At 53.8% G+C, this 10562-nt stretch overlaps 1 protein-coding gene across 4 annotated transcripts in view; it reads left to right on the top strand.

The window, feature by feature from the left end:
* The first annotated feature begins 4879 nt into the window (after window positions 1–4879).
* The window catches only part of TEX264 (testis expressed 264, ER-phagy receptor), a 30235-nt gene continuing 24552 nt past the window's right edge, over window positions 4880–10562 (top strand). Inside the window, exons 1-3 of one of the 4 annotated variants that reach the window (XM_021694964.1) lie at window positions 4880–4985; window positions 5926–6001; window positions 8271–8562. In XM_021694964.1, coding sequence (XP_021550639.1) covers window positions 8305–8562 — 258 coding nt within the window. In that variant the 5' untranslated portion in view covers window positions 4880–4985; window positions 5926–6001; window positions 8271–8304. The other 3 variants (XM_021694966.2, XM_044916983.1, XM_021694965.1) reach the window with 3 other exon arrangements.

Genomic DNA, 10562 nt, shown 5'->3' with positions numbered 1-10562 from the left:
GTGTGTGTGTGTGTGTGTGTGTGTGTGTGTGTGTGTGTGTGGTGTTAGGGAAGGAGGAGTATGTCTGTGTTCACCTCTAAGAAGTCACAGCAGCAGGCTCTGAGAATCTGGAAACTATCAGCAAGGAATTGAAACCAGTCACTGGAAGGATGGGCCTTTGAAGGTACCAGGAAGTGAATGGGTATTCTGAGAGGCAGCACATACCTGTTCTCTACCCACTGATTCCAGGGGCTGGGTCTTGCTTCAGGTCAGAAGAGGCAATAGTTTTGGGAGGCTGACCTGGCTAGGGAAGGCTTTCTTTGATATGTGCAGCTTATATTGTATAGGGGGTATGGGGTGGGATCATGGGAAATTGGAATGCTACCAGTTTCATGCTTTGGGTTTTTGTTTTTTTAATCTAAAAAACACTTTTCTGACTTTTCTGCTGTCTCTTTGTGTATGCTGGTAGGCAAGTGTGCGTGCACACCAACATGAGCATGTGTGTAAGGGAAGCAGGAAATGTCTCAGAGCCTAAGAACCATGTTTTACAGCCTCTTTGATCAGAAACACTTGGTGGCTTCCACCCACCATCCAGGCCTGAGTAAGGGAAGGGTGGTGATACGGGGTGGGGAGGGGTAGGGGTAGGCAGTAGATCAGGCCCCTCAGCATTTTCCCTCACCATTGTCTTCCATAGAATGTTTTCAAGGGCCTCTCAAGCCCCATCCATCTGGTTTAGCCTAAATCCTCAGGCTAGGGGAATATAGTACTACGTAATGATTCAGGATTACCATTTGTAATGATACTCAATTTCCTTTTCTTAACATTGTTGTGGATAAAAATTGAACCAGAGACAAAGTAGCCATTTCAGTAAGAAAGTAAGTGAACCATGTTGGATCAGATCATTGGATATCTGCCAAGTCCTCACCCCCTTCAAGTTGTGCTTCTTGAGCATCTCTTTCTAGTCCTTGGAACTCTCTTCCCTAGGAATTAGTGTGTGGTATCTCTCTGTATACTTGTGATTCACAACTAAATATGAAATTCCCCTCTCCAGGGCATGAAGCAAATAGCTGGGGTAAAGTTTTGCTGATAAGTTGAAACACTCAACCAAACTTTAGTCTGGGTGGAGACACTGTCACTCCCAAAGCTGTCAGCAGAGCAAGGCCCTCTGTCTCAGTCTGTTCAAGCCTGGCATTGCTCTGAAACTGAGTCCTCATCCCATGGGGAATGTCGGGGGGGGGGGGTACATTCCTTATTCCTAGTGTTCCTGGCCATGACCCCCTTCCTCCCACTTCCCAGTTTCCTGTGATTCCTCAGAAAACCAGTCTCCCTTCTGAGCCATGGCCTCCTGTGCACCCAGTTAAGTCATTCTTTCCCCAATAAACCTACTCTGAGAGAAGAGCTCTTTCCCTCAATGGACCCCCAGGAGACTTTCTGGCCCTCCTCTGACTTGTTCCCAGGAAATCTGCACCTCAAGGCCTGAGAATGCTGCGCTTTCCACTCTGTCCCCTCCTACTGACTCTTCTGCCCTGTGTGTTCCGATGTGACCCCTTCATGTCTCTTCTGTGCCACTCGCTTGGCCCTAGGCCTTTTATGAATACCCAAGTCTTAACGATGAACTTTCCAAGCAGGCAGTGTCCAACTTCTTCACTCTTCAGGGACCTGAGTCAGCCCCTTTCCTCTCACAGGTTGGTTGGATGTAGTAATCCAGTGCACTGGGAAGAGGTAGCCAGGTAGGCTGCAGAGTCTAGTGCAGAGGGCTGGAGGAGATTTGGGTACTGTTACCACTACTGGGGTGATATTCAGAAGAGGGGACCTCATACTGTGACCTGACCCAGGACCCTCCTGGAAGAGAGCTCAGCCCAAGTGTGTGTGCGCTTGAGTGTGTGTGCGTACGTGTGTACGTGCGAGATAGAGTGTGCACTTACGCACACGGGTGTAAACTGTTATCTGGTTTTGTTACTCAGGGTGGGCTGGGGACTCACGGGAAAAATCCCCCTCAGCCTGCCCAAGACTGGTTTTTTTCTGTACCCTCTGCAGAAGGGTCAGGGGAAGGGGGTCCAGGTGGGTTGAGGGGGTCGCAATGGATAACCACTAAGGCCACACTGCTGCCGGGAGGAGGGGGGGGTTTGAAATGGCTCCAGGGACCTGGCACCTGGCTTTGGTTTTCCGTCTTCTTTCCTCAGGACGCCCCCTGAGGCCTGGGACCTGCTGCGACTGGCTTTGAGGAGCATCTGTGGCTGGGTGCTCCAGCTGCTGGTGTGATCATGGGCTTCCCTCCTCTCTCAGCAGGGCAGGTGCTCCTGCCCCAGAGACTGGGCAACTGGCTGTTTCTATGACGTATTTATTTTTACTTGTGTTTCATGTCACTTTTTTAAAAAAGCAAACAGAACAATTGTCAGTATAACTGCCTATCAGTTTTCTTTATTTCTCTTTTTGTAAAATAAAATTTAAACTCAAGAAGGCAGTGTTGTTTGATCAAGGAATTGTCTGAACAGCTGTTTGGCTGGGTGGTGCTGAAAGGGATATAACAGTATAGTGGGCACTGGGATGGCACTTGGGGGGTGGGGGAGGGAGGGAGGAATAGAGGGCAGACTGCTGGCAGGCTTCGTTGCAGGTGGGGTTCACTAGGCTTTTTCTGCCTTTGCTCCCCTGAAAAGGGCCACATTTCCTGGCTCTAGAGCAAACAGTGAAACTGACTCAGAGTGGCCTGAGGCTAGATGGTCCTCAATCACAAGTCCTGCTGGGGCAGCCCTAACCAGACTGGGTGGCTGGGGATTGGGTACAGCATCAGTGCCTTCAGCGGGTGGGAGATGGCTGGTGGCAGACCATCTTACACTGCATATGCCCTCTCCATTTGTCACGAGTTAGTGGGTCATGAGGAGGTAAAGGAAGGTGGGGGTCGTCTACCTTTTTTGTCTCTCCAAGTTTGCCCCCTGTAAGGGGAGGAGCCCTAGGGAAACAGTCTCTGGAAGTTTACTGAGGGAGAATTAAAGAGGCTTTGTGGGGATTTCTTGGACAGAGAAAGGCGGGAGGAGACAAAGGCCAAGTCTGGGCTCATGAGAGAATATATGCTATTGCGGGAGAGGACTGGGAGTGCAGTGTGTGTAGGGCAGATGGCTAGGTGAACAGGTCTGCTTACTCTCTTACTTCAAGAGGGAAGAGGAACGCTTCCTTTGGCGGCTTGTCTTGGCTGCTGCCTCCTGGTGGCTAGCAGAGGTCTTGCAGCGATCCCTGCCAAGGGTTGGGCTTGCTCTGTTGGGAGGCGAAAGAGATGAAGGTGAGGAGGGGGGCTTATGGCCAGAAGCCTCAGTCACAGGCTGACTCTCCATTCACAACAGAGGTGGTGAAGCTCCTAAGGCACACCCTGAATTCTGACGTGGGCCTCTGGAATTCCCCAACCAGCCTGAAGGAAGTGAGCAGAGATGAGGAAAGGACAGCTCCATACAATGGTTTCCTGGGAGAAACTCATCAGATTCTGAGGAACAGGAAAAATGATCAGGCAAAAGAACTGTGGGCAGAAGCTCTCTTGTCTCTGAACCATGAACTGGCTCTTATCCCATAGGAAATGCTTCCAAGTGTATAGCCCACTTGCCTGGAGCACCTAAAGGGTTTGATCATGTATTTGATGTTCATAAGCAAAACAGAACTGCCATGACCCTGCCAACCCAGCCCTGAATGCCTGTGAGGGGCCAGCTGGCTCTTTTCTGCCAGAGAAAGCTCTCTCCCAGACAGCTGAGGACAGGCTTGGCCCTGTGGATGAGGGTCATCCTTTCCTGCCTGTGGAAGGAACTGTGAAGTAGTGGGAAAGGAAGACAGGATTATGAGGCCCTCTGTGTGCCCAGTCTGCCCTTTGCTAGTGCAGTAGTGGAATCCATGCTAAGATGATTCCCCTTCCAAATATCGGTCCTCCCTGTCAGGAGCACCAAGGTAGCTCTTGGCCCAGCCTGTCTTGTAGCCAAGCTTAGGAGCATAGTTGTCCCCTCCCCTACTCCCTCCACTGCAAGACTGGGCCTCTCAGGAGGGCAAAGTTTGATCTTTGGGGCTCTAGGAGAGTACTTTGTAGGTCCTCAGAAATATGAGCGGAAGATTCAACCTATGTTCCAGGAGCTTACACTTGATCCGGGAGTTACCTAGAATACCTTAAGCTAGAAGGGCAGACCAGCCTCACCCAAGCACATCCTGGGCTCTGAGAGAGGAGCCTGGAGGGGGGCGGTTCCTGGTTAGCTCCAAGGGGGCGGGGCCTTGGTTTGGTCACTCAATTTCCCCAGCCCCTAGAACTATCTTGGCATCAGTATCCCCAGCCTCTAGAACTATCCATCCTAGCCCCTAGAACTATTCACCTATCCTGGGTGGTTGAATGACCACTCCTGTGCTCTGGCTGGGGTGGGGTGGGGTGGAGTGTTGGAGACGTGACTGACATTTGCGCTGTTCCAGCGGTTGGATCCATTCGCTTCTTCCCTGCGTCCAGGTTGGGCGTCGGTTACCTCAGTTGTAAAAGGGGGACAAGTGGCCCTACCCTGCTGGGTTCACAGGTCTGTCGGGAAGCTTCAGGAAGAGAAAGTGGCAGGACGAAGGGTGGTACAAATAAGTGCCAGAGGCTGATACTGCTGTGCTGAACTTCCCAAGCCTCTTCAAACGCTCCGCTCTGGTGAGGGCTTCCTTGGACCCTAGCCTGGCTCTCTACTGTGGGCCACCAGGCTGACTTCGTCCGCCTCCCACGGCTGGGGCCTGGTAAGTTTGTGGGAGGCAGGAAGGTGCTCAGTGGGCTCCGCCCCTGACGGCAGGGGTGTGGGGGGTGGGGAGGGAAATGGGCGCCTCTCGTTGCTATGGAGACCGGGCGGGGCAGGCCTCCGCCCTCCGGGTCCCGCGCGCACGCGCCCACGGCCACGGCCACGTCCCGCCGCGAGAGGGGGCGGAGCGAACGTGCGCGGCGGGCGCGCGTAGGCCCCGCGACCTAGCCTGTAGCCGCCTGCGCGGATCGGCGTCCGCGGCGGGCGGCCGCTGAGGTGAGGGCCGGGCCGGGCCGGAGGAGAGGTGTCCCGCTGGGGCGGCCCCACGCGTGCTGAGGGCCTGGAACCTCCGACCGCCTGGGAGCGACCTCAGGGGCCCCCGCGTTCTCTCCGTGACCCCCGCGGCCCAGGCCGCACTTTGCATCTTGTCTCGCCCGCAGCTGGCCCCGACCCGGTCCAAGGGCCCGAACGCGACCTTGGACCAGTCTACCACGCTGGGTCGCCTGTGCTTCGGCCTCCGGTGCAGGGCACGCCCCGAGGCAGTGAAGCCCGAGCGGGGGGTGGGGGTGGGGAACTGAGGCAAGAACCGCACTTTAACTCCGCCCCGGCCCCTGGAGGCCGCGCCTCGCAGCGGTGGCTACAAACTTTAGCGTCTCTTAAGTTTCGGAGGTGTGTGAGGCCCGGTGAGGTTGTGGCTGAAAGGAAAGGGGCTGGGTAAATAAGCGAGGTGCGGGTAAGCAGGGCTGGAAGCCCAGAGTGGGAGGCGGCGCACCTCCTTCCCGCGCAGGCCCCTCAGCACCCGGGTCTTTCCGCTCCCCGCTGGCATCGAAGTTTAAGAGCCTGGCCGGCTGCCGCGGCGCAAGTGAGCAGCTCCAGGAAGCCGGCGCGGGACAGCCCGCCCAGACCCTCGCCGGCAGCGGGCCAGAGGGGACAGCCTGCCAGATGTCAGCGGCAGGGGCTGTTTCAGAGCGAGGTGCGGTGACTGGAACCCTCCAGGAAGAGGGCTCTCCAAAAACGGGCATGAGCCTGGCCCCAGTAAGAGTTCACATTATGAGGCCGAGTTTGGCTTCTGATTTCCGGAAGGGGTGTGAGGACGAGGTAGAGGTGCAACCTTGTGAAGACAGAGTTATTGTAGAGGCCGTAGTGGGCTTTCCCTGAAAAGGGGACAGTCAAGGCAGGATGCCCAGCTCAGTGGTGATTTTCTCTCTGCCCCCAGCACTGGAGCACTTGGAGCACTTGGTCCCTGCGGCGCTGGATGCCATGAGTTGCTAGAAGTGAGCCTGTCTTTTCAGGTGAGCTTCCCCAGCCCTTATCCTGCCTTTTCTCTTGAGTTTGGGGAAATTCACTTTGCCCTGCCTCCCTCCTGTGCAGACCCAAGCTCTGGGGTGCATTTTCCCTCTATTCTGGGTAGTTTAGGAGGTGAGAGGAAGAGGGAGGTGGGAACTAAGTTGCTTTGGGGAGGATGGGGAGTGTGCAGCTGAGAGGGTAGGTCAAGTGAGGGATGGTCACTCTCAAGGCAACGTGGAGACCTAGCTGCTGAGTGAGAGCTTCCAGCTGAGAGCCTTGGGTTCAGAGATGTCCAAGCATGGATTAGAAAAAAGCTTGAGCTTTTCTGGAAACCCTGTCACCAGGAAGGAGAACGTGGAAATGGGGCCTGGAGTCAGACTACTTGAGTTCCCATTGCCTGCATTTTGGTCTAGGGTTCTATTTAGTACCTGTGTGACCTTGAGTAAATCTCTTAACCTCCTGATTCACACCTACCTTGTCTTGAGGATTAATAAAGTAGCTGTGTTTCAGCATTTAGATAGTGCCTGGCATATAGTTAAGTACTCGGTAAAAGAGTTATCATCATTATCATGAAAGAAAACAGGAATGAAACTAGAGGCAAGATGAGTAGGACAGCGAATGCATCCCAAAAAAAGCACAACTGTGGGGCAGGAACACATATGGGTAAGAAGACCAGTGTGATGCATCTCAATTTTATGATATCAGAGATGTAGGAGTTTAGTTTGCCTCTTTGTGAGGCAAACACTATGTGTTCATTGACTCCAAAGACAATTTTTCAGTAAAAAAAATTTGACACCCAGAACCCATAGGGAACAAATTATTCCATAGAGCTAAGTTTTCCATCGGGCTGAAGTGTTGACTTTCAGCTCCCAGTCTTTTAAATTTTAAATATTAATTTTAAATACTTGGGGTGAGACTGTTCCTCCAATGGGTCACATGTTTCCCTTCCTCTTTAAACAGTCTTCTCTGTGCTATGATTTTTTCCGCCCCCCGCTGGGTGACTCAGGTTAAACCTTCTTATAAGAGGGTTAGGTTTCTGGCCCCGTGCTTCATGGAGGCTGAACGGTCTTCCTTGAGTGGCTCACACACCAGCCTCTGTTGTGTGTCTGGACCTGCTCTTGAATAGCTTCTCTGCTTTTTTTTTTTTTTCCTACATTGAAATGACTGTCTTTATTGCTTGTACCATACAGAAAGGAGGAATGAGGAAAGGCCAGTGAGGAGGAGGGACAGTTGTCAGATAAACGACATAAACACAAAAAGGAAAAAAAAAGACTCCCTCACCCCACCCCATGATGCCTTTTTGTGAACTACCTAGTAGAGGAGGTGGGGTGGCAGGATCAAAACCACAAAGAATAATTCTGAACACCTGGAGATGCTGGTGGAGGGGAAGAACAGGGCAGCAAGTACACCCAGCTGTGACTCTCCCCAAGGCCAGCACCCATTCCCCATGGGATGAACTGCTTGGGCCAGGGAATAATTGTTCTCCCTGGTGTGTTTCCATTTCTAGCAAACTTTTCTTCCTCCTCCTAGTTTCTAACCTATGAGCTGGAAAAGTGGGATGTAGCTTGTTGGCACCACTGGTTCAAGTCTGGGAAGCACAGTGCTGGACTTTGTTCTGGCTGCTCAGGCTGATTTGATCTGATCTTTCCTTGGTTCTGGATGGGTGAGCTTGCTGGATACCAGGATTCCGAGGGCCAGATGTGTTTAGAGAAGGAGAGTTTCCTGTGAGAGTCTCTTCCTGTGGCACATTTTCCCCGTGGGGTTTTTTTTCCTTATGGTTTACCTATTTGTTAATAAGTGATCGGACCCTGGCGCTTGCCCATCCTCCCCCTGGCAGTGGTCCATGAGGCTTGGGGAGGTCAGGCAGGCAATGTGGCAGTGTGTGGAAAGGAAGAGGTAATGTAGGGAAAAGGCAGCCTGGCTGACGTCTTGCCCATCTTGGGGGAGGTTGGTCAGGGCTGGGAGTATGTCCCTGGCTGACTCACTCCTGTGCTCCTCTATGACTCAGTTTCCCCAGGTGTGACCAAGGGCTGCCAGCTGACAGGCAGAGCTGTTCTCGGAGCCTCAACAATTGTGATTAAGAAATAAAGAGGCTTGTGGCTTCAGTCATCCTTTGTAGCTCTCTTCTAGGTCACTCTGTGTGTAAACACCATGGCCCCTCCCCCTCCTGGGTCAGAGCACCCAAGGCAGAGCTGAGGTTGGGCCAGAAGTGGCTGGTGGGCAGGTGGGCACATTGGTCAGAGGAGCCTTCTCTCCCTCCTGTCTCTTTTGCAGCTGCCTGGGGGCACAGTGTCGGGGGCACAGAGCCATGTCTGACCTGCTCCTCCTAGGCCTGATTGGGGGCCTGACCCTGCTGCTGCTGCTGACACTGCTGGCCTTTGCCTGGTACTCAGGGCTGCTGGCTGGGGTGGCAGTGAGTGCCGGCTCACCCCCCATCCGCAATGTCACTGTGGCCTACAAGTTCCACATGGGGCCCTACAGCGAGACTGGGCGGCTGTTCACCGAGAGCTGCAGTGTCTCCCCCAAGCTCCGCTCCATCGCCGTCTACTACGACAATCCCCACATGGTAAGGAGCCTCCTGTGCCCTAGCTGGGGTTCCGCCCCATGGATGGACATGGGGCAGAGGTGTTGTAGTTTCTGAGGAGGGGTGGGAAAATCTGTGAGCTGGTCCTACATACCACCTCCTCTCTGAGCTTGAAGCTCCTTCCAGATTTATCCTGGACTCCTGCTCCAGGCATCCTTTCTCCTTGCCCAGGTCTGGTTCTCGGCTCATGGCTACTGATGGACTTCTGACTGCAGGGGCCACACCATTGCATGTCCCTAGTTTCTGTCAGGGATTTGGTCCCCTGCCTCTTCTTGCTGTGCCTCCCTCTTGCATCCCCATTTGAGGCCAGTGCTCTAAGGCCGGGCTGTTCAGATTCCACCTTCTCTCTGGAGTCATATCTTATTGTTTCTATGCCTTCCCTCTTTCAGCTTTCCTGCTATGGCTACAGCTCCTCAAGGGTTGAGAGAGCAGGTCCTGGGCATGGGGCTTAGAATCCTACCTCTTCAGCCATTCTGGTGGCCCCTGCCTCAGTGATATTGCATTTCTTTGGATGTTAAGCTGCCTGGTTTGGAGAGGATGGGGGTGGGGGGGGATCAAGTGGAGCCAGGTGAGCTGCCCAGAATATCTAGGATGCTGGGGTCAGAGATGAGCCCAGCATTACTGGTACCCTGTGGGCGTCTGGCTGTACTTAACAGCCTGTAGTGAGTCAGGGCTCACCAGTGTGGCCTCTTGCCATGCATGGGGTGGTACTGCACACAGCTGCATGGGCTGGCAGCTCTACCAAGAGTTCTTCAGCCTTCAGCTCTGAGCCTTGGCAAACAGACCATTGGGAATCCCCAGCTCTGGATTCCTTGCCTGTAGAGCTCAAGTAGGCAAGGCCTACAGCCTACCCACTGTCTCCTACCAAGTCTCAGTGGGACACTTATAGAAACAAATGTGTGCTGACTCTCTGTGCCAGGTTCTACTCGACACCTGCACTCCAGAGATGACAAACCTGGCCCTGCCCTCAAAAAAGCTTCACGTGGTTGGCAAGTCTGCACCATACAAATGAATCTCTAATAGGCCCTGTACTTGATGTCTGTAGAGCTTTGAGCTGCAGGTTTGGGGAGCGTACTTCAAGTTTGCCTGAGAAGCTCACAGAGGAGGTGGACTTTAGCTGGGACTTCTCCCATGAGTAGAACTTTGCTCTGCCAGGAGGGGCCTTCTGACTGAGAGAAGTACGACAGTAAAGGCTTGCAGACATGGGACGATAGGGAAAGTGTAGCCAGTGGACATGTGGTGGGTGAAGAAAGCAGTAGAAATGTTCGTGGGCCAGGCAGTGTGAGGAACAGCAGGTTGGGAGGCAAGGGGCAGCACAGTTTGCCCCCTGTGATTTAGGAAGCTAACTGGATGGCAGGTGGAGGAGGGGAGGAGATGAGGCAGGGAGGCCATTGAGGAGATTGGGCTAGGCCCAGGTGAGCGGTGACACTGGCCCGGTTGAGGGATGAGTAGACAGGATTTGAGGTCACATGGTTGGGAGATGGCACTAAGTGGGAGTTGAGAGCGCTGGAGCCTAAGTGACCTGGGGTGGGAGCTGGGCTTTGGGAATCTCCTAGACCAGATGCTGGACCCCCCACTCCTGTAGGGCTGTGTTCTGTAAACCCCTGCCCCTCCTTCCACACCTGGCCCAGTTGGAGCCCTCTGCAAGCCCTCAGTGGGGAGGAGGAGAGTCCTTGCAGTTGCCTCTTTCCTCATCAGCGTGTCCTGTTCCTAAAGCAGCACATTGCCTCTTGGGTTGGAAATGCTAATTCCAGGATAGGAAAGGGCCAAGGCATCAGTGTACCTTGCGGTCAGTGCTAGAGGTTGATCCAGGGAACACTGAGATAGAAGAATCTTGGCATGGTGTGCACTCCCCATGGCCGGCCCAGCCACTGCCTCCAGGCAGCCCACCATATAGCTGTCTTGGGGTGGGGGTGGGGGGGCTGGTTGTTTGGGTGCAGCCTGACTTGGGTGCCAGTCTGAGAATACAGCCTCAAGGTTGG

Source organism: Neomonachus schauinslandi, chromosome 1, assembly GCF_002201575.2.
Source record: "Neomonachus schauinslandi chromosome 1, ASM220157v2, whole genome shotgun sequence".
Lineage (NCBI taxonomy): Eukaryota > Metazoa > Chordata > Mammalia > Carnivora > Phocidae > Neomonachus > Neomonachus schauinslandi.
Note: the sequence above shows the minus strand (reverse complement) of the source record. Positions and strands in the feature narration are given on the sequence as shown.